The 24,126-nt window shown below is 43.3% G+C and overlaps 1 protein-coding gene and 1 long non-coding RNA gene across 2 annotated transcripts in view; both read left to right on the plus strand.

Moving 5' to 3' along the window:
- The first annotated feature begins 3,723 nt into the window (after positions 1-3,723).
- nup160 (nucleoporin 160) overlaps positions 3,724-24,126 on the plus strand; it is a 56,497-nt gene continuing 36,094 nt past the window's right edge. Inside the window, exons 1-9 of the mRNA XM_056281580.1 lie at positions 3,724-3,814; positions 4,319-4,427; positions 6,458-6,668; positions 15,850-16,072; positions 17,124-17,314; positions 18,012-18,248; positions 18,931-19,028; positions 19,375-19,459; positions 23,949-24,017. Of these exons, the coding sequence (XP_056137555.1) occupies positions 3,724-3,814; positions 4,319-4,427; positions 6,458-6,668; positions 15,850-16,072; positions 17,124-17,314; positions 18,012-18,248; positions 18,931-19,028; positions 19,375-19,459; positions 23,949-24,017 (1,314 nt within the window). The remainder of the gene's footprint in view (positions 3,815-4,318; positions 4,428-6,457; positions 6,669-15,849; positions 16,073-17,123; positions 17,315-18,011; positions 18,249-18,930; positions 19,029-19,374; positions 19,460-23,948; positions 24,018-24,126) is intronic.
- On the plus strand, positions 12,486-13,814 carry LOC130113886 (uncharacterized). Its single transcript, XR_008810365.1, has 4 exons — positions 12,486-12,534; positions 12,889-12,927; positions 13,083-13,210; positions 13,576-13,814. It is a non-coding gene; the product is annotated as an uncharacterized LOC130113886 (long non-coding RNA).

Consider the following 24,126-nt stretch of genomic DNA (forward strand, 5'->3'; position numbering starts at 1 on the left):
AGGCTCTCCTCAACCTGCACCCTACTCTTGCTACAGATCACAATGTCATCCGCGAACATCATCGTCCATGGAGACTCCTGCCTGATCTTGTCCGTCAACCTGTCCATCACCATTGCAAACAAGAAAGGGCTCAGAGCCGATCCTTGATGTAATCCCACCTCCACCTTGAACCCATCTGTCATTCCAACCACACACATCACCATTGTCACACTTCCCTCATACGTATCCTGCACCACTCCTACATACTTCTCTGCAACTCCTGACTTCCTCATACAATACCACACCTCCTCTCTCGGCACTCTGTCATAAGCTTTCTCTAAATCTACAAAGACACAATGCAACTCTTTCTGGCCTTCTCTATACTTCTCAATCAACATTCTCAAAGCAAACATTGCATCTGTGGTGCTCTTTCGTGGCATGAAACCATACTGCTACTCGCTGATCGTCACCTCTCCTCTTAACCTAGCTTCTATTACTCTTTCCCAAATCTTCATGCTGTGGCTGATCAACTTTATACCTCTGTAGTTGTTACAGTTCTGCACATCGCCCTTGTTCTTGAAAATCGGTACCAGTATGCTTCTTCTCCACTCCTCAGGCATCCTCTCACTTTCCAGGATTGTGTTAAACAATCTAGTTAAAAACTCCACTGCCATCTCTCCTAAACATCTCCATGCCTCCACAGGTATGTCATCGGGACCAACTGCCTTTCCATTCTTCATCCTCTTCATAGCTGCCCTCACTTCCTCCTTGCTAATCCGCTGAACTTCCTGATTCACTATCCCTACATCATCCAACCTTCTCTCTCTCTCATTTTCTTCATTCATCAGCCCCTCAAAGTATTCCTTCCACCTTCTTAGCACACTCTCCTCGCTTGTCAGCACATTTCCATCTCTATCCTTGATCGCCCTAACTTGCTGCACATCCTTTGCAGCTTGGTCCCTCTGTCTAGCCAATCGGTACAAGTCCTTTTCTCCTTCCTTAGTGTCTAATCTGTCATACAACTCACCATACGCCTTTTCCTTTGCCTTTGCCACCTCTCTCTTTGCCTTACGCTGCATCTCCTTGTACTCCTGTCTACTTTCTTCATCTCTCTTACTATCCCACTTCTTCTTTGCCAACCTTTTCCTCTGTATAATTTGCTGTACTTCCTCATTCCACCACCAAGTCTCCTTGTCTTCCTTCCTCTGTCCTGATGACACACCAAGTACCTTCCTAGCTGTCTCCCTCACTATTTCTGCAGTGGTTGTCCAGCCATCTGGCAACTCTTCACTACCATCCAGTGCCTGTCTTAACTCCTGCCTGAACTCCACACAACAGTCTTCCTTCTTCAACTTCCACCATTTGATCTTCGGCTGTGTCTTCACTCGCTTCCTCTTCTTGGTCTCCAAAGTCATCCTACAGACCACCATCCGATGCTGCCTAGCTACGTTCTCCCCTGTCACCACCTTGCAGTCTCCAATCCCTTTTAGATGGCGCCTTCTACATAAGATATAGTCCACCTGTGTGCACTTTCCTCCACTCTTGTACGTCACCCTGTGTTCCTCCCTCTTCTTGAAATATGTATTCACCACAGCCATTTCCATCCTTTTCGCAAAATCGACCACCATCTGTCCTTCCACATTTCTCTTCTTGACTCCATACCTTCCCATCACCTCCTCATCACCTCTGTTCCCTTCACCAACATGTCCATTGAAGTCCGCTCCAATCACCACTCTCTCCTCCTTGGGTACCCTCTCCACCACGTCGTCCAACTCACTCCAGAATTCTTCTTTTTCGTCCATCTCACACCCAACTTGCGGGGCATATGCGCTGATAACATTCAGCAATAAACCTTAAATTTCCAGCTTCATACTCATCACTCTGTCTGACACTCTCTTCACCTCCAGCATGCTCTTGACATACTCTTCCTTCAGAATTACCCCTACCCCATTACTCCTCCCATTCACACCATGGTAGAAGAGTTTGAACCCACCTCCGATACTCCTGGCCTTACTCCCCTTCCACCTGGTCTCTTGCACACACAGTATGCCTACCTTTCTTCTTTCCATCATGTCAGCCAGCTCTCTCCCTTTACCCGTCATAGTGCCAACAGTCAAAGTTCCAACTCTCACCTCCACATGCCTACCCTTCCTCCTCTCTAGCTGCCTCTGGACATGCTTTCCCCCTCTCCTTCTCCTTCGCCCAACAGTAGCATAGTTTCCACCGACACCGTGCTGGTTAACAGTACCGGTGGCGGTCGTTGGTAACCCGGGCCTCGACCGATCCGGTATGTAAGTCTTTTTTATGATCCCCATATTTGATTGGCAAAGATTTTACGCCGGATGCCCTTCCTGACGCAACCCTCCCCATTTGTCCGGGCTTGGGACCGGCACTAAGGATGCACTGGCTTGTGCATCCTCAGTGGCTGGGTTTCGCTACGTCCCCCTGGCGAAATTCTCACTGTCAGGTGAAAAGAAGCGGCTGGCGATTCCAGATGTATCGGAGGAAACGTGAATTTGCACTACCATCTACCCACAATCAAGTTCCACTATGTGACGTATTGTGTCACAATGAACATTATGTCCTACATAGGATAAGCAGTTTGGATAATGGATGGACATGTTTCCTCTTGTCTTGCAGCCCAATGATATGAATCTGATCCTCTGCAGACTGTGTCGAAATCTGTGTCAAGTAGAACAAAACATGTCAACACACTGGCAACGCCTGTGGTGGATTGTTGAGTCACTAAAGCGTTGTGCCAAGTAAAAGGCCGAATGCCTATACGAATGTGAATTCACCTTTATGGTTGCAGACATTCCCCCCGTGTTCTTTACCTCACATTTTTGTAATTCAATTAATGGATTGTATTTTTGTTTTGTCTCTCACAGATGGGTGAAATACTACAGCAGCATGAGACAGACGTGCTTACACCGCACACACACACACACACACACACACACACACACACACACACACACACACACACAAAGTGAAATCTTCATACAGGCAGGATGTGATATGTGGGGGTCTTGGGGGATGTCAGTACACTGAATAATACATGTATTCAGCATGAGATATAGGTTTGTGCAGATGTATGTCATATATGAACGTATACATTATATTCTATTAAAGTGTTGCTATAATTTGTGTACTTGGTCCTGCATCTGTGTACATGGAAATAAGTCTTGTGTGTGCCTTGTAGGCCCGTATGGGCTGAGCATCGTGACGTAAGATAGGGCCCTCACTTACTTGTACTGACATATTTTGACAAAAACATGTCATGTGGGAAGCACATAACCCCACACCCATTCACCGTTGGTGTGTGTGCATTTTCATGTGCTACATACAACTCAGACATAACAAACAAAATACTACTCAGGGCACCCACATAGCCAGTAGCGCCCCCTGCCGAGAAAAATAAAGCAATGTGATAAATAACGCTACGCTTTACCTCTGCCTTTACTTTTAGCCAGGAAGCCTTGGCAGCACTTGTGACAGGATGGAGAATTTTTTTTTCTCCCCTGAATGGCCTGAGCAAATATATTTATTTTGGACATTTTATAATAGCATCTTGTCATACGGTCCTGTATGAAATAACAAAAGGAGGTAAACGGGACGTGTTTGTGCGCCGTGTTTCCGGAACGGATCGTGCAATGACACGTCCTGCACCTTTAAATGTTTGAAAGGCCGCTGCCCGCGGCCTACTTCTACTCCCGGCAAATCCCACAAGTCAGTGCGGTTAAGATGGCGGCGGTTTTGGAGCGGAGCTTCATAGAAATATGTGGATTTGAGAGGGAAACGCTTCATAGATTCCGAGAAATAACGGTAAACCTAGGTACGGAGTTGAGAGCACAGTCATTGCTGTCAAGTATTCATTCACGGGTTTGATGGGGTTTGGCAAAACGTGGGGGAATGCAGCGAGTTGGACATACATGCTAGTACTGTATGCTAATAAAGCTAACAGGCTAGGTCCTATAGCGGATACTGAGGCCTTAGCGGGTCTGCTAGTGGTACCGTGCCAAAATGAGATTTCTCGCTCACTAGCTTTGTCCTGTCAGCTCTGTCTGTGGAAATGTTTGATTTACTCATTTTGGAGGGGTTGTCGTTGGGAAACGTTATTTAGCGACCACGTTTCCTTGTCACAACACCATGCTTCTTGAACGCAGTCGGTAGGGGTAGCTACTCAGCTGTCAAGAATAACAGCGTGTTAGCCGGATAGTACTCTTTGGTGTTGTTTTTTGACCCTTTAAATGTGAAAATGCATTCTCTTGTGTCATATGTCCAGTTTTGCAGTTAAAAGGAAGTGCGCGTCAATAAAATTAGTGATTGTTCTCCATAGGTCTCAATGCGCTTTCCGGCGGGTTCAAGTTCCCTGACAGTGCTGGAGGTTTCCACTATCAGGAGAGTGGGAAGCTGTTGTCCATCACTAGCAACAGGTTCATTCACTGGTGAGTGATATAACTCCATTATGGTGCTGCATAGAAGACAGGCCAGCCTTTCTCCTTTAGTCTTCAAATAAGAAGAGAACATTACATAAGACTGTCTGCCGAAATGTAGCAGTTTAAAATTCAAGTTTGTTCACTACTGAAGTTGCATTTCTCATAGAGCACTTCAACAAAATGGTACTCATTGCTTCCTTCTTTGAGAGGGTTAAATATATGGAACACATTTTGTTTCCTGCTTAAAAATACAATGTAGTTTACCTTATGTGAGAACAAGTAAAAGATGCATACAAATATATGTTGGATATCACCTCTATATCTATAAAAGAGCACCTGTATGTGTAGATGATGAATGGTGAATATGAGCCATGGATAGGTGGATATGGCGGAGCCTACCAGTATATGTACAGTATATATACAAAGTAGTTGGATTTATTTGACAGTGCTAAGCGTTCATTTGAATGACAGCCTGCAGAAAGAAAGTGTTTACTTAAAAACTGTTTACTCAAAAGTATAATACTGTGTGGTGTCAGTACCTCCTGCACATCCAGGAGGTACTGATGGTCCATGTTGTCTATTAAAGCTTGAACTGCTTTGGTGTAACTCATATTTACCGAGAAAACGGTCTTTTACGGTCTTTTTGTTCAGAGAGCCTGTCCCAAAGTTACTACATGCACCAGCAGTACTCCATGTTCAGTTCCTGTTGGCATGGTAGGACAGAATGCACACAAACCACCAGTCACTGAAGGCTCTTGGCAGCTACTCGCTCCTCATGTTCACTGTAGCTGTCTGTAGGGCCACCACAGTGGCAGCGTCTACCCCTTTTTTTCGAATTTCTTCAGCGCTGTATTCTGGTTAATACAAGTAGGGCTAAATGCTAGATTCTTCAACAACATCATGAGAGTCATTCAAAAGGTTTTCAGTGGAGACATGCTGAGATCATTTTGCTGTCCAAACAATTTCAGGTACAACAACTGTTTGTAAGAACGAAAGAAAGCCACTTTATTTTATTATTGTACAGTTGTTTGGTTACAATGAAAATTTTCTGCATTTAAACCATCCTATTGTATAGCAGCAGTGGGCAGCTGTGGTGCAGCACCCGGGGACCAACTCCAGTTCTTTTTCCTATTCCCTTGGTCAGGGGCACAGGCAGGAGTATTAACCCTAACATGCATGTCTTTTTGATGTGTATTGCCATAAATATGGCTGCTGTGCTTTTTCAGGTGACACAGGATTGCTCTGCATTGATTGAGAATCAAAATCAAAACTTAATTCTCGATTTCTCAGCCAGAGTTCTTTGGTCACGCAGTGACCTCAGCAAAATGACACTGTGGAAGTGAGCGAGGTTTCTACAGCTGGCTATGGCAATAGAGAAGACATTGGAAAGTCTGATGTTACAGACATGGAAACCCTATGACTAATAAATGCAGATGTGGATGAAAATTGGTGTAGGGTTCCTTTAAAAGAAGACAAAGAAAAAAAATCGCAAAGCGATTCTACAATTTGATACACTTTGTAAAGGTATATTGATAAAAATTCAATTTCAAGAGTTGCATTTGTTTGCTTTGGTCTTAATCAGGAGTCATGGCAGAGACATCGCCCAACAAAACCATGATTGCACCCGTTTAGCTATAGATATAACTTGTTGAAGGTCATCTGTGAGCTTGGTCTGCTGTACTTGTTTGATAGCACTAACAACTTCTTCAAACTCACCATTACCTACCTTTATTCTTAACGTGGTGTACCTTTCCCTTGGCATTGTGACTTAAATGAGCAACTAAAAACTCTTCATGATTTGGAAATCCGTTGGATTGGCTCTTGTCATAAATATGTCACTGACAAAAGTATTAGGAGATTTGTTTGGGTATAAGTCTTATTGCTGAAATTTTTCCACCTCTGTAAATTTGTTGTGTAATGTGGTACTTCGTTAATTCACCATTCATTGTTAGATCCACTTCTCACTGGAAACGCCCTAAACAGGCTTTATACACACATTTCATTTTAACCTAATGTAAAGCCTATTGCTCTGCTTCTAGGTCTACATCAGGGGACACGGTGCAGCTGGTGGAGCAGTCACTGGACACCAACCTGCTGAACAATGCTGTCAAGATCAAGTTCACCCACTGCACCTTGCTGCCCGGTGGGGTGACCATTCACGAGACCATGAACAATGTCGTCGTCCTCATTGTCACCAACCAGAGCGTACACCGTCTGGTGCTGCCTCACCCCACACACATGTACCGAAGTGTGAGTTGCCTTTAAGATAATATGTTAAGAAGATGAATTGCTTATTTTTAGTGAAAAAGGGAAACTGTTCTATTGGGCAATGCCCATTGGAGCCCTGCACGGAACTGTTTTTTTAATCCCGCTCCTGCTGGATCTTTGACCATTACCACCCGCTTCCGCAATGTGTGTCGCACTCCCGCCCGTTCCTGCAATGTGTGTATCCACTCCCGCCCATACCTGCAAACATTCTGAACATTCACGCCTGCACACTAGAGTTCCATTGATTTTTATCTTCTCCCGTCCCGCGAGGAAAACGTTATTTTACAGTGTAGTATTAATAAAGATGCGATGTGTTTCGGTGATGGGCTTTATCTCTGTTGCCACTGGCGCCTGCAGTGCCTGTGCTCGCCTCTCAACATGTCTGGATACTAGGGGATTCATGACTGCTGCAGTTTAGTAGTCATCAACTACTCCCAAAAAGTAGTCGATTAATCACGGCAGATGTATCATACTTTTTGTCACCCAATAGCAACAATCAATTTTCGTCAAAAAGGTCTCAAATACAACCAGTAAAGGGTTAACTTAGAGCAGGACCAATCTGGGGGTAGATGAAATAGCAGAGTCCTTGATTGGCTCTGAGAGCCTGTTTACAAATGAGCTGCAATCTGATTGCACTAAACCCCCAGCAAGCCTGTCTGAGCTGGAGATTGACTGCAGTAACAGTGCTGCTGCTTTCTTGCAGGTGTTTCAGTTTAACTAGTGACCGTGCCTTTCAGCCGAGTGCATCCGTGGTTGTCATGGTGATGCCATCTGTTGAATAGTCTTAGATTATCTTTAAATTGAATGTTCAGTTCAGTCTATATTCATCTGGTCCTTTTTGTCCTACATTATGTAAATTAAACTTACGTTAATTAAATTGCCGCCAAGCAAGAAGCATTCACATTTTGTCTAATGAGGAATTTGACATAATGTTACAGGTTAAATGATTGAATATGGGTCACTTTCTGATTGAGGATAATGGTATAAAATGCAGCTGCACTGCCATCTGCAGTTTGTTTCCCACATTATAAGAAATGTTGTGAGAGGTGAACAAGTGTTACTGAGCACAATTTAACTTCCGGAAATGATTAGTGTAGATATTAAACACAGAGGAGTGTGTATTTAACATTGATTTTAAAGTAAAATTGAAGGCAGCGCAGTGGTTAGCGCGGTCGCCTCACAGCAAGAAGGTCCTGGGTTCAAGTCCTGGGGTGGGTCGTCCTCTGTGTGGAGTTTGCTTGTTCTCCCCATGTCTGCGTGGGTTTCCTCCGTGGGCTCCGGTTTCCTCCCACAGTCCAAAAACATGTAAGTCAGGTGAACTGGCCGTACTAAATTGTCCCTGTGTGTGTGTGTGTGTGTGTGTGTGTGTGTGTGTGTGTGTGTGTGTGTGTGTGTGGGTCCTGTGATGGCCTGGCAGCCTGTCCAGGGTGTCTCCCCGCCTGCCGCCCAATGACTGCTGGAATAGGCTCCAGCATCCCCTTGACTCTGAGAGCAGGAGAAGTGGTTCAGATAATAGATGGATAAAGTAAAACTAAAGGCTTTTAGGAGGACACTACATGTTCTGTTCGCGTTTTCAACAGCTGCTGTCACTGAAGTCACCACTTAATGCAATCACTCGTTAAACAGAAACAGGGATAGCGGGAGTCTTTCCCTCTCTAAATACCTTAAACTCCGCTTATTTAGCATGGCATAACATAAAAAAATGATTGTTCAAACAAATCTATGTTAAACAACAACCAGAGTTATGTATACCTACCCACAGCACCCCCAGCTGCATATCTGATGTAGATGCATTGTCGCTGCTTTATTACTGCACAGTGCTAAAACCACAGATGAATGATTAGTCTACAGCTATGCACAGTGTCGGCTAGTGGTTTTGATAGTCGACATCCCTACTAGATACAGTGGCTGTGTGAGGCAGAATGTCTTTTACATCAAATCTGACATATTTACTGGCTACATTAACAAAGCCTTTCCTGGCAATGAAGTCATATGGCTGAATGTCTCTACAGCAAAGTGAGACACATTTCTCCATAGTATCTTGTTTAATAAGGGTGGGTATCTTTCGGAATCTAGCGATTCGATTTCGATTCTTGGGGTCATGATTCAAAAGGATTCCCAATTCAAAATCGATTCTAGATTTGGGGTGCTAATTTCAGGATCTACTCCAGTCCGCTGTGCGCTAAGAAAGGCGGTGTGGCAAATTATGGCATGAAAGCAGGCTGAAGTGTGTATAAGCTTATGAAGTTTTTATATTTGAAAAAGTTCTATCAATTGACTGCAATAATGTGAACACAAAGGCAAATCTAACCTTTGTCAGTAAAAAAAAAACGATGCAATGGTATGTCGTACTTTAGCTCAATTGTATGCTGTAAGGGCATAGTCGACGTTCTTTTGAAATTAAACATGATGGATCTAGTTTTTTTTTTTTTTTGCTTGTTCAGATTCAGCTGGGAGTTTTCATTGTAAAGTGGAGCAGTGTGCGTTGGTTGTTTGTTAATGTTGCAGGAGGTCGTTGTTCCACTTCTTTCAACTCCGGGTGATGGGGTATGATGGCGTCGTGTTCCCGAAATACTTAACTTTCATTTTGCAAATCTTGCATTTGAATGACTTGTGTCAAACTCCTTCTTCCCCAGGAGATTGTAAAATCCAAAATGCGCCCAAACGCATGCCTGCAATGTTGACGGGACTAGCTGAATTTGTTGCTGCTCCATTTTTAGAAAGGCTACAAAGAGCTAGCGTTAGTGGTGACTGGCTAGCCACTGTTGTGTTTTCCGGAAGCTGGAACAGGCGCACGGCAAGTCAACAGTGCCAGCAGCGAGGAAGCTACTTAAGATTGAAAAAAGGTTTTGAAAAACCGATTTTTGGAATTTGTGAATCTGTTCAGAATCGTAGGAGATAAGAATCGTGATTCTTACGTGAATCGATTCCCCCACCCCTATTGTTTAATATGTGCTTTATCTTTGAAGCTTTTTTTTGTGTGGCTTGGGTGGTTGCCATAGCCGGGGAATCGACTTCCAGAGTTTAAGTGCAGCATAGGAGAAAACCTTGTTGGAACATATATAAGGTTATGTTATTCTTTGTAGTTGGCACTAAACTCCAGGTCCTGTTGATGAGTATGTCCATACCCTGCCCATCCTGAAAGCTTTTGCACCTCTCTAACCTTCCGTATGTCTGCATGATTTCTTGGATCTCTCTTGCTCGCTCTCTCGTAGCTTGCAGCTGTGTGGTGACTAAGAGGAAAAGGCTTCACGATAGCGACTCATCAAACCAATAAAACTGCTTCGATTTGACACAGCTTTTTATATTGCGACATATTGGTTCAGAGCATTTAATATTTGAAGCGATTTTTACAAAGTTAAAAAGACACAGAAAGGGGCGTCCGTGTAGCGTAACAGTCTATTCCTTTGCCTACCATCACAGGGATCACCGGTTTGAATTCCCATGTTACCTCCGGCTTGGTCGGGCATCCCTACAGACACAATTGGCCACGTCTGCGGGTGGGAAGCCGGATGTGGGTGTGTGTCCTAGTCGCTGCACAAGCGCCTCCTCTAGTCGGTCGGGGTGCCTGTTCGGGCGGGAGTGGAACTGGGGGGAATAGCGTGATCCTCGCACGCGCTACGCCCCCCTGGTGAAACTCCTCACTGTCGGTTGAAAAGAAGCAGCTGGCGACTCCACATGTATCAGAGGAGGCATGTGGTAGTCTGCAGCCCTCCCAGATCAGCAGAGGGAGTGGAGCAGCAACCAGGACAGCTCGGAAGAGTGGGGTAACTGGCCAAGTACAATTGGGGGAAGGGGGTGCACAGAAACATCTGAAAGTGGAAAGGACTGCTGCTGCTTAACAGCACCAGGGTTAGGATACAAGCCCAGGTTAGTGCTCAGGAAGTACTTTCCCAAAACGGTAATAATTGTTGAAAAGTGAAACAATGGGTATGTTCAGTCATGTAAATACCCCTTTTTACTGGGTGTAAAAGGAATTATGATAAAAGCATTTTACGTGGTTCAGAGTAATTTGATTTTTTTTGTTTTGTTGCAAGAGACCAAGTAGAAGGGGAGTAAGGCCAGGAGTATTGGAGGTGGGTTCAAACACTTCTACCATGGTGCGAATGGGAGGAGAAATGGGGTAGGGGTAATTCTGAAGGAAGAGTATGTCAAGAGCGTGCTGGAGTTGAAGAGAGTGTCAGACAGAGTGATGAGTATGAAGCTGGAAATTGAAGGTGTATTGCTGATTGTTATCAGCGCATATGCCCCGTAAGTTGGGTGTGAGATGGACGAGAAAGAAGAATTCTGGAGTGAGTTGGACGACGTGGTGGAGAGGGTACACAAGGAGGAGAGAGTGGTGATTGGAGCGGACTTCAATGGACATGTTGGTGAAGAGAACAGGGGTGATGGGAAGGTATGGAGTCAAGGAGAGAAATGTGGAAGGACCGATGGTGGTCGATTTTGCGAAAAGGATGGAAATGGCTGTGGTGAATACATATTTCAAGAAGAGGGAGGAACACAGGGTGATGTACAAGAGTGGAGGAAAGTGCACACAGGTGGACAATATCTTATGTAGAAGGCATGATCTAAAAGGGATCGGAGACTGCAAGGTGGTGACAGGGGAGAACGTAGCTAGGCAGCATCAGATGGTGGTCTGTAAGATGACTTTGGAGACCAAGAAAAAGAAGTGAGTGAAGACACAGCCGAAGATCAAATGGTGGAAGTTGAAGAAGGAAGACTGTTGTGTGGAGTTCAGGCAGGAGTTAAGACAGGCACTGGGTGGTGAAGAGTTGCCAGATGGCTGGGCAACCACTGCAGAAATAGTGAGGGAGACAGCTAGGAAGGTACTTGGTGTGTCATCAGGACAGAGGAAGGAAGACAAGGAGACTTGGAATGAGGAAGTACAGCAAAGTATACAGAGGAAGAGGTTGGCAAAGAAGAAGTGGGATAGTCAGAGAGATGAAGAAAGTAGACAGGAGTACAAGGAGATGCAGCGTAAAGCAAAGATAGAGGTGGCAAAGGCAAAGGAAAAGGCATATTGTGAGTTATATGACAGGTTGGACACTAAGGAAGGAGAAAAGGACTTGAACCGATTGGCTAGACAGAGGGACTGAGCTGTGAAGGATGTGCAGCAAGTTAGGGCGATCAAGGATAGAGATGGAAATGTGCTGACAAGCAAGGAGAGTGTGCTGAGAAGGTGGAAGGAGTACTTTTAGTGGCTGATGAATGAAGAAAATGAGAGAGAGAGAAGGTTGGATGATGTAGGGATAGTGACTCAGGAAGTTCAGTGGATTAGCAAGGAGGGAGTGAGGGCAGCTATGAAGAGGATGAAGAGTGGAAAGGCAGTTGGTCCAGATGACATACCTGTGGAGGCATGGAGATGTTTAGGAGAGATGGCAGTGGGGTTTTACTAGATTGTTTAACACAATCTTGGAAAGTGAGAGGATGCCTGAGCACGCATGAAAAACACTCACCTTTCGGGGAAATTCGCCGTTTTGAATCCAAAATAGGTGACCTACGTGAACTGTGTAGATCCGATGAAAACAAATTTTTGGGGGGAGGTATGGACCGGACATGGAGTTATACACGAGAGCGCGGAGCCATGGTGAGCTGGCCTATTGAATTCGAATTCGCCTTTTTCACTGACAAAAATATTCCCCCTACGAGCGCGAGGGGCCTCGCATCACCAGTCTTCTCTGGGAAGGTACCGCTACCTGATTGGTTCGTGAAGTGCCCGTGCAGCGAGTGCTTGTGCTGACCAAAGTGATTGATGGAGCAGCGCGCGGGGCTGAGCATTCCATGGGGCTGAGGGAAGACGACTCTTTGGACTAACGTTAGCTGACTGATGCCTGCCTGACTGAATTTGGTGAGCGTTTCAATCATTTTAATATTTTCTGATGTATAACGTTACTCAGGAGCTCTGTTGACATAGCCTAGTCCTACATGATTTCAGGTAGCTAATCTATCACTAGCTAGAGATTTAATAAAGAATCCACGTGTCATCGACGCATACGTTAGCTATATTCCACACAGACAGGTGGAGAGATTTGCGTCTTGTGGAAAATTGTTAGCTAGCTAGTTAGTAGGGTAACGTTAGCTAACGTTAGCTTACACCGTATACGCGGCAGACTAGGTTGTATAGCTAACGTTATCCCACAAAAAGAAACACGATGAACATTAACTGTTGGCTAATTCTCAAAATCTCTAAAACCCATTTCAGGACGTGTGGACTGAGGAACTGGTGCGGTGGGAGGCTGAGGTAATGTTAACGCTAGCTAGCTAATGTTAGCTAGCTTTTTGTGTTCTAAGTTAGCTAACTCACATTGTAGAATCTGAGTCAACAAGTTAGCTAACGTTACGTTAGCGAATGTTAACAATATCATAATTTCACTGTCCTATGTGTATGTGTCACAGGACAGGCTTATATCAAAGAACTGGACTGTAACCGTCGATTTATGAGTGGCGCAAGCCTTGGGGCTCTCTAGTGCCTGGCTGTTCCAGGATCACGCTAAAGCGCAGGCGAGCGTGGTGAAATACATCGTGTAAGTTTACATTCACAGAATTATGTTGAGTAATGTTAGTCAGTGGAAGGGACGTAATGTTACTTATTAACCTATTAACTATATTGTAACTGTAAATACCGGATACCTTTTAATCTGAAATCCAACTATGTATGTAGGCCTAATGTTGTGTGTAAAACAATTTTCAATTTTAGTCTGTGGGTTAGGGTAACGTTAGGCCTATAGTCTAAGTTACTTATCTGAACTTGTGAAACACTCGTTTACACATCTGATTTCAAGTGGACAGATATCTGTATAACATGTAACGTCAGATCCAAGTGTGAACAACCACCACTTATCAATTAAACTAGCAGTCAACCCTACTAACGTTAACATTGTTTTTCCAGGATGAGTGTGTTAGGAGAGAAAGATGCTCTTCTTGTAAAACAAGTGGATGCAGGCATCAAATGCAGCTGGAATTGGTCGTGGCTTAAACTAGAAGGGAAAATAAGAGTGAAAGAACAAGAGCTCTCATTCCATCTGTCAGATGTCTTCCGGAAGATCAATAAACAAGGATTCGCACGGTGCATTATCTGCCAAAAAGATATAAACTACACCCATACACATGTTGTTAGTATTCCTATCTTGTTTTGCCACTATTACCCTATATTAAAGCTGCGCTCTTGCGCATTTCATGAGAGAAGTTGTCAGTCTCGTTTCTTATATAGCATAATGTGAACATATACATACTGTCTTGTAATTATGCTTGATTGTTCTCTCAAATTGCACCAGATTGATGCATTTAAATATAAAATGTTCAAAATTTTCTTCCGGGGGAGCATGCCCCCGGACCCCCCTAGAGGGTCATATCCTTCTCACCTTTTTCACCCCTGACCCGTTTTCATGCCTGCTGAGGAGTGGAGAACAAGCATACTGGTACCAGTTTTCAAGAACAAAGGCAATGTGCAGAACTGTAGGAACTACAGAGGTATAAATTTGATCAGCCCACAGCGTGAAGATTTGGGAAAGGAGTAATAGAAGCTAGGTTAAGAGGAGAGGTGACGATTAGCGAGCAGCAGTATGGTTTCATGCCACGAAAGAGCACCACAGATGCAATGTTTGCTTTGAGAATGTTGATTGAGAAGTTATAGAGAAGGCCAGAAAGAGTTGCATTGTATCTTTGTAGATTTAGAGAAAGCATATGACAGGGTGCCGAGAGAGGAGGTGTGGTATTGTATGAGGAAGTCGGGAGTTGCTGAGAAATATGTAGGAGTGGTGCAGGATATGTGTGAGGGAAGTGTGACAATGGTGAGATGTGCGGTTGGAATGACAGATGGGTTCAAGGTGGAGATGGGATTACATCAGGGATCGGCTCTGAGCCCTTTCTTGTTTGCAATGGTGATGGACAGGTTGACGGACAAGATCAGGCAGGAGTCTCCATGGACGATGATGTTCGCGGATGACATTGTGATCTGTAGCAAGAGTGGGGTGCAGGTTGAGGAGAGCCTGGAGAGGTGGAGGTATGTACTGGAGAGAAGAGGAATGAAAGTCAGTAAGAGCAAGATGGAATACCTATGCGTAAATGAGAGGGAGGACAGTGGAATGGTCAGGATGCAAGGAGTGGAGGTGACAAAGGCATTTGAGTTTAAATACTTGGGGTCAACTGTCCAAAGTAACGGGGAGTGCAGTAGAGAGGTGAGGAAGAGAGTGCAGGCAGGGTGGAGTGGGTGGAGAAGAGTGTTAGGAGTGATTTGCAACAGAAGGGTACCAGCAAGAGTTAAAGGGAAGGTTTACAGGATGGTTGTGAGACCAGCTATGTTATATGGTTTGGAGACAGTGGCACCGAAGAAAAGACAGGAGGCGGAGCTGGAGGTGGCAGAGTTGAAGATGCTAAGATTTTCACTGGGAGTGACGAAGAAGGACAGGATTAGGAATGATTATCTTAGAGGGACCGCTCAAGTTGGACGGTTTGGAAACAAAGCAAGAGAGGCGAGATTGAGATGGCTTGGACATGTGTGGAGGTATGCTAGGTATATTGGGAGAAGGATGCCAAATATGGAGCTGCCAGGAAAGAGGAAAAGAGGAAGGCCAAAGAGGAGGTTTATGGATGTGGTGAGGGAGGACATGCAGGTGGCTGGTGTGACAGAGGAAGATGCAGAAGACAGGAAGAAATGGAAATGGATGATCTGCTGTGGCGACCCCTAACGGGAGCAGCCGAAAGTAGTAGTAGTGGTAGTAGTAGAGTAATTTGATTTTTCTAATACTTGGATGCACTGATTTTGTTTTTCTTATTTTTTGTCCAAGGTATGAACATTCGTTCATCTAGTGATCTTTCACATGAGCAGTTTCAGTAAGCCAAAAGAAACCTGAAAAAGATCTTTGCAGGCACCGGGGGGGGGGGGGTGAACTAAAATGTGCTTACTTTGATTTTGACCGTACCCTGATACTATCAGATAAAGGTGTTTTAAATTACTGTTTCTAAGGTCTGAGTAATGCCTTTATTGGTTTGAGGATATTGTTAGTGTACAGGATATACATAGACGCACCCATTTACACATGGTGGCATGTATGTAGAATGCGTTTTAATAAAATGATTTAAAAAGACAAAAATGAATCTGCTGAACTTAACAACATGGTTCCCTCCAACCTCCCCTTTTTCCTCCTGCCCCTCCATCCACTAGGAGTTGGTGACAGAGCTCCAGATGCAGTCCATCTTCACTGACATTGGCAAGCTGAGCCTCCAGGACCCTGCCCACAGTGCCATCATCCCCACAGTAGCGGGTCAGACTGGCGGTCCCAGCACCTCGACAGCCTGGCTCAGCCACCAGGGAGAGTCTCACTATGCTGTGGCCTCGCCTGCTGGTGGTATCCTGGTCATCACCCTGCCTCCACATGACACACAAGGTAGGGTAATGGGGGCTGTAAGAGCTATCAGCACTGTGCTAATAATTGATTTAATTGGTTAAATTCTATAAACTGACAAAATTTACATTTTTTAATGACATGGATTTATTTCTACCATGCAGAATGACAAAGTGAGTTTTTTAAGTCAGTCCTAGTATAAATACTCTATCAATGTCATCTGAGTCTAGTATAATCTGATTACTGTTTAGAGTGAATGTTGAAGGTGGTCCTGAGCTTCAAGAGACTGGAATTACCTTGAGCTTTCTAGATGTGTTTTGTGTAGATTCAAACCAAGCACATGTGATGGGAAGTGTCTCCTTGATGAAATCCTTTCATACAGGAGAGACTCCCCTATTAATCCCTGTAGATAATTTTGTATTACAGATTTTATAGATATAAGTGAATCCCAATAACGGCCATTGTCATCCATCCCCTCGTTCCTCAAATATGAAAATTTCTCCACAGTAAGACTTTTTCAAGTGTGATGAATGGTTACATATGACCTTTGTGGGGTGGTGTTGTGTTAAAAACAATGTGTGTGGGATCACTCTTCAGAGCAGCTATTATAAGAAGGCAGTCTTGGACCACCAGAATTTACTGCTGAGAATTGAGGGAATTGTTGTGGGCCCAAATTAAATGTCTGTGTCTCCTGTGTGTATATGACAAAAACTTCACAGTTTGTGATACCTGCTGTCTTAGAGAGTGATCAGTTATGTCAGCTTTCTATCTGAGGTCCACTCAACTGTCCATATTAAATGTATCATTACATCACTTGTGATTTATTTGCTGTTACCTATAAATGGGGTTGTCATCGTAGTGGTTTCCCCAGTGGCACATAAAACAAAAACACACGTGTTAATAATGACTACGCCGTGAACGGCATTATTTAATTAATAAAAGTGCACAAATAAAAGGCAAAGTCCCCCTCTTGTGGTGAAAGGTAGTTATATATTTTAAAGAATGAATATGAATTAAATGGTATCAACAAAGCGCTAAAAATGGCACCATCTGGACCACGCTTATCAAATTGTTGCATGTTTCTTGGGTCCAGGGACTGTTTCGGTAGTGGAGTTTAAGAGGAGCACAGTGATGCAGAAGCTTGCTGGCTGGATGCCCACAGCTATCCGTGGGGAGCAGAGCTCTGGGGACCTGGCCCTCAGTCTGGCTGTCAAGGAGCTGGAGGAGGACTCCTTCATCTTCGCCCTGTGCCAGGATCACAAACTACGCATGTGGTCCTTCAGGGTTGGTACCATACCTGTGACATTAATGAGTTCTGCTGGTTAACTCTTGTGCTATCAGCAGTAAGGTCATTAAATCATGCTTAACTACATTTTAAGTAGTGTGTATTATAGTTTTCTAGAGGGAATTTTACCTTTGGTTTCATCTCGTGATTGTTTTTGCTTTACTACTTATTACTATTTCATGTTATTTTGCTTTGGACATTCTCAAAAGTTAACAAAGTGCTGCTTTTGTTTTGCAACTATTGTTTGTCTTGATGCTTTCTTGGCCAGTTCTTTCTTTAAAAAAAGGATTTAATTTCAGTGAGACAACCTAAAAAGAACATTTCTTAACTAGAATGAAGAGTTTGGCTTTCAGGCGGCATAAATTGGTTACAACTCTACACCAAATGTGCTCTTGGCATTAAAGAGCTTCAATATAACCATTAGAACCAACACCACTGGTGCCACTATCTGTTCAAAATATAATGTTTAAACATCAGTACAAATCAGTGAAGTCTTTTCAAATACTGTCAAAACACATTCATACATACATACATTCAGAACATTACTCTGACATCTTTATTATGCATCTTAAGTGTGAATTTATGCCTCTAATTTCCATTGCTTGCCTGTTGACTCAGTGTTGAGACACTTTGGATATTTGTTCTGTAAAGCATTGCAAAGATTATCCAACATCTGTCCCTCTCTCCCACCCCTAGGATCAGGCCTGTTTGATGGAGGCTGATATGCTGGAGTACATGCCAGCCTGTAAAGGGGTGAAGCGAATGGCAGGTCAGGCCCACAGGCTGCGACTAGCTTTCTCCTCCACCACAGGCCTGTGTCTGGCTGTCTATCTAGCTGTGCCCCAGAGAGGACAGTTCACGGTGCTGCAGCTGGTCGCCACAGACAACAATCGCTACAGTTTGGACCACATCTCCTCCCTCTTCTCCACGCAGGTAATAAGGCCTTTATTGTAAATCAGAAGGCCTCCAAAAGCAGTTATGGACACCAGTTCCCCAACCTCTCTGCACTGTTTGATCTGCTGAACATAAAAAAAAAAACTTCAGAATCTGCCAGATTTTGGCTGCTGGGTCTGTTTAAATTTAGGCTCTGGCCACCCAACTAGCCACTTCGATATTTTACCTAGTGGTAAAATGATTTTTCGGACTCCGCGTCTGCTAAAATATTTAAAAGTGTCTGTCTTGTAAAGTGTCAGTTGTGAAGCCTTCCAAACATCTATGGCCAGTGAATGAAAACATTGCTTTGATATCACTGTTGACTTTAAATTAGCAAGAAATTGAATATATAGGACTTGAAGTTTGATTAAATTTTAGTTTCAGTTTTTATCATGCATTAGATTGCAGTAGGTTATCTTGTGTAAGGTTAGCTGTGCCTGTTCTGAACTAAGTTATTTTTAAAGCGTGCTCATCTGAAGATATTGAGCTGTTTTCTGTTGATTTACCTACAAGCTATCATAAAGTCTTGGATAAAATAACAGGGTAATTGAGTTTCTACATCCAAAGTCCAGAATGCGACAAAGAAAGTAGAATTGTCCTTTTTTTTAAATGGGTCAACAGCCTGTGTGTTTGTTGATGGGAAATGTTTGTCTTGACTGTGTGGCCATTTATCTTTGTGCAGGAGTCATTGGTGGACTTTGTCCTGACCTCCACTGACATTTGGGGGCTCTGGGTGGATGACTCCAACACCACTGTGGTCAAATACATCAACTTTGAACAGTGAGTAGGATGGTCACATAGAGAATGAATCAAAATATGAGTTGACGTGGATGTTGACTGTGTAGGGGATTACAGGGCAATGGTATCATTATATTTTTTAAGCTCTCAAGCACAAGTTGTAAGGGACATCACATTAATCATTTCACATAATCACATCCTGTTAACAGTCATCTTTTTTGTTTGATTTGAATCACCCTGATAAAACCCGCCTTTATGTTACTTCAATCAAGTTAAAACGAACACAATGACTTATATTTGCTTACACAGTTCAACCTAAGCATGTGTGATGTGAAATCTGACTTTGATAGTTTGATGGAGTGTATAATCCATTCTCTGTGTTTATCAGCAACACAGCCGGCCAGTGGAACCAGGTGTTTGTTCAGCCCCCACCAGAAGAAGAGATCCACATAGGAGTAGACCAAGACCCCAGGGTAAGATTAGCCTAGTACTGCCACAACACTGATAATCACTAATGGTTGCAGGGTGGTATGATTAAGTAGAAAGGCTGTCCCCCAACACAAGGCCCAGATCAAATACACTGGTCAGCAAACATCAGTCCTGCAGGTTCTTATTAATCCAAAACACTGAATTTGTATCAGTTTCAGGGCTATGTGTTTTCCATCAGACACAGCCCTCTCACCTTTGATTGTGATAGGGCAAGAGAAAAGAGACGTCCTTCTTTTGGAGATGAAAAATAAAGTGTCAGAATTTTGAATCCTCCTTCTTTTGGAGATTAAAAAAAGTGAAATAAAGTGTCAGTATCACAAAGAATCATGCCAACCAAATTATTGCAGTTTTTAAATGCATTATCTTAGTTTAGTAAGTAAGAGTTCATTTATATAGCACCTTTTTGAAACAAAGTTACCATGTGCTGCACAAGATACAGATACAGAAAAAATAAACAACATACAGAGTTATGTACAGAAAAGTATAAATTACTGCCCCAATACAGGGAAGGCAAGTCGGTAGAGATGGGTTTTGAGAAGTTTTTTTTTTTAAAGCTATTTACAGACTCAGCTGATATCTAACAGAGGGGAGGAGACTGTTCGGGGGGGGGGCTTACGGCAAAAGCACAGACACCATTGGTCTGACAGAGGGAACGGGGTATGGATGAGACCGTAGTCGGAAGGTCTGAGTGGCCTAGAGGTGGAGTAAGGATGCAAAAGTTCAGAAATGTATTAAGGGGCAAGACCACGTAGGGCCTTATATGTGATAAGCAGTAAGTTGAAGTCTATTCTATAATTTACTGGGAGCCAATGAAGGGATGTGAGGATTGGTGTGATGTGGGATCTAAGATTGGTATTGGCTAGCAGTGTGGCTGCAACATTTTGCACAAGTGGCAGGTGGGATAGGGCTGCTTGGCTAAGACAGGAGAAAAGAACATTACAGTAGTCAAGGTATGAAAAATTAGGTTATGGATTAGTAATTCAAGATCTCTGGTTGATAGCATTGATTTGAATTTTGGGATGTCCCAAAGTTGAAAAAAGCAGATTTGCACAAGCTTGTTTATGTGTAGGTCAAAATTCAGATTTTGGTCAAAGAGTACACCCAGATTTCTTGAGGAGAGTTTGTAACATTAGAGGCCAGATGGCCAATACAAGGTTTAATTTCTGAGATAAACTTACTAGGACCAATAAAGAGAACCTCAGTTTTGTCTGAATTAAGCTGAAGGAAACCGAGTGACATCCATTCCTTAATAGCAGCCAGGCAGTCATGAAGGGTACCAATATTACCCATATAATTTGGCTTAACTTGTAAATACAGCTGCATGTCATCAGCATAGCAGTGGTGAGAGATGAAATTGAACTGCAAACCAGATTGCCTCGAGGTAACATGTAGATTGAGAAAAGGATAGTACCAAGAATTGAACCCTGTGGAACTCCACAGAGTTATAGGGGCAGTTGAGGACACAAAGTTGTCTATGGCAACCTGAAACTTCCTGTTAGACAAATAGAATGAGAGCCAACTGAGAGCAGAGCCCAAGATACCAACCCACTTATTTAAACGTTCAATCAAGATGGAGTGATCAATAGTATGAAAAGCAGCAGTTAAGGCAAGCAGGACCAGGGTAGAATGTTTCTCATTGTCAGCTCCCATGAGGATGTCATTTGTCATTCTTAGTAGTGCTGTTTCTGTACAATGTTGGTGGCGAAAGCTGGATTGGAATTTATTGAAAATATTGTGTCCTTCAATGACCAAGGAGCTGCTGTGCAATGTTTTTTTTAATTTTTTTTAATAATTTTGGAGAGGAATTATAGTTCTCAAATAGGTCTGTAGTTATTTGGTAGGGTTGGATCAAGGGCAGGTTTTTTTTTTAAATAGGTTGGACACTCGCCATCTTAAAACCATCAGGGACATGGTCCACGGTGGTGTAGCGGTCTAAGCATCAGCTTTGTGTCGATGCAGTTGCCCACTGGGGACCGGGATTTGCGCCTCGGTCTCGTCAGATCCGACTATGGCTGGACTCGATGAAGCAACAATAATTGGCAACGCTGTCTTCGGGAGGGGGGCGGAGTCGGCTTGTGTTCGTCACATGAATGCATCTGTGTGTGTGTCGGAAAAAGCAGTGGTTCGGCCTGGAGTCGCCTTGTCACGAAAGTGGCGAGGTGTCTCCTTCGAGACTGCCGGCCGGAGAGATGCAGTTGGCGAATGCATGCAGTACGAGGGTGGGTGTTTGAGTTAAAATAGGGATCGATTGGCCACTAAATTGGGAGAAAAAGGGAAAAATCAGAAATAAATTTTGGAAAAGAAAAAAGAAAAAAAAACATCAGGGACTTAGCCAGAGGTAAGGGAAAGATTAATAATGGAGAGCAGGTTAGGGCCCAGGGTAGGCAGGACCTCTATAAGGAATTTGGGGTGGATTACAAATGACAAGAGGACAGGCGCATATGAGGTAGTGTCAATGAGATAGTGATTGGGGAGAAATAAGACAAGAGAATAGTACAGTAAACTGATGAATCAGATTAAATATTAACAATGTTAAAATTAGAGCATTTGTTATTGATTTTGTCGACAAAGGAAGAAAAAATATTTCAGTCTACTCGGGAGGAGGCAGATACAGCAGGATGGACAGGGTTTACAAGGCGGTCAATGGCTTTAAACAGGAACCTCGGATTGTGTTTATTGACCCTAATTAGGCCTGCAAAGTATCCAACTCTCGCCTCTTTGATGTTTTAGTTGAGCATGGACAACACTTCTTTCAGATGAAGGAGATGCGCCCTGAGTGGATTTCTTCCACCTACACTCCACTCTTCTGACTTCCCTTTTCAGATGATTAATGTTGTCGTTAATCCAGGGGCAAGAGTTAGTTGACGAAAACGACCTGGTAGTGTAGGGAGCTGTGGTATCTAGTGCAGAAGTACACTGAACATTGAACCTGGTTACAAGATTATTAACACTGGCAGAGTCAGGTGGGGGTGTATAGGAATCAGTGAAATGGGATGGAAAAAGTAGCTGCAGAGTTGGCACTGAAGAAGCAAGAGTGTACTGTGCGCTTCTGCGGTTGAGCAGAAGACTGAAGCATAGTGTCAAAAACAGCGCATTCGTGGTCAGAGACAAAGTCAAACATGGAAAGAGTTCAAGGTCAGAGCGAGGGTAAAAACAAGGTCAAGAGTGTGACCATGGTTATGTGTAGAGCCAGACACATGTTGAACAAGGTTAAAAGAGTTGATCCTGTCCAGGGTGTCTCCTCGCCTTCCGCCCAGTGACTGCTGGGATAGGTTCCAGCATCCCCATGACCCTGACAGCAGGATATGCAGTTTAGATAATGGATGGATGGATGGTTGCAAGAGAATCTGAGAGGTTGTCAATGTGCACATTAAAATCGTTAGTCATAATAACTATCATATTTTAGAACAACCAAAGTTAACAGTTCAGAGAGTTCATTTAAAAATGAATTGTTAGGTTTGGTTGGTCAGTAGACAAATGAGCAACATACTGGGATTTCACATATCAGTTTTAAAAGAAAGTTATTCAAAGCTATTGAAAGTACCCCATGTAATCTGATTACAAATAAAATTATTCTTAAAAACAGCTGCAATACCCCCACCATGACTAGCGAGCCCAGGGAAATTTTAGGGTCTGGTAATTGGGAGGACAGAACTCTATTAAAGGGCAGCAGTCCTTGGTTTTAAGCCAGGTCTCAGTTAAAAGTAAGAAATCCAGATTGTGAGATAAAATGAGATTGTTAAAGATAAAATTATTGTTTAACAGAGATCTTCTGTTACACAACACAAACACTGGGAGTGAAAGGCTTGACTGAGAGTGAACTCTTGATAGAGATATATGAGAAAGGTTGTTTATATTAAGAGCAGACTGACATTGTTTGACACGTTTTGGTGGTCTGTTGTTAATTATGACAGAGATAGGATGGACTGGAAGAGGACCAGGCTCAGCCAGAGAAATAGAGGGCTGTATCCTGCTAGAGGGAGAGCTAGATGGACACATGATAGATATAGTTTCACAAATGATCTGCATGCAGCTAAACATCAGGCTGAAAAAGCTACACAGTGGATGAGGTTTTATCTCAGTTGCTTAACCCCCTCATCGTTTGGGTGAATACTGTTTTTTTTGTAAAAGTCCCTCCTATGCCAATAATGTGCAGCTGTATTTGATGGAGCTGATTTACCTGCTTTATGTCAGAATGATGTAATATGGGGTTGAAAAAACTATGAGAAGATTCCTCAAATCGTCTTGATGCATGCAAGTGACATCATCAGTTTGGAGACTGAAGAGGTGACTTAGTTGAGTGATGAAACGTATCTGTTCATAAATGTTGTATCCAGATGAACTGATTCAACCTTCTTTGATTCCTCAAATCATTGCGACAAATAATTGTGATTGATTTTAATACATTATCTAGCAGAATAATCTGTGTTATGATGTTACTCATGATGGTGATTGTTTGGTCTGTTTTACCAGGAGACCTACCTGGAAGTGCTCTTCTCCCCTCTACGTTTCACCGCATTTGCAATAGTCAAGGCTCTGCAGGTAAGAGCACCTGTCTCTTTGCTCTCTGTCCTGTTGCTAAGGTTGATGAACGGTGGTACTATTCTTATCACTTGTCATTCACAATCCTTCCCCGTTGTGTACTGCATCT

This window comes from Lampris incognitus, chromosome 6, assembly GCF_029633865.1.
Source record: "Lampris incognitus isolate fLamInc1 chromosome 6, fLamInc1.hap2, whole genome shotgun sequence".
NCBI classification, from domain to species: domain Eukaryota; kingdom Metazoa; phylum Chordata; class Actinopteri; order Lampriformes; family Lampridae; genus Lampris; species Lampris incognitus.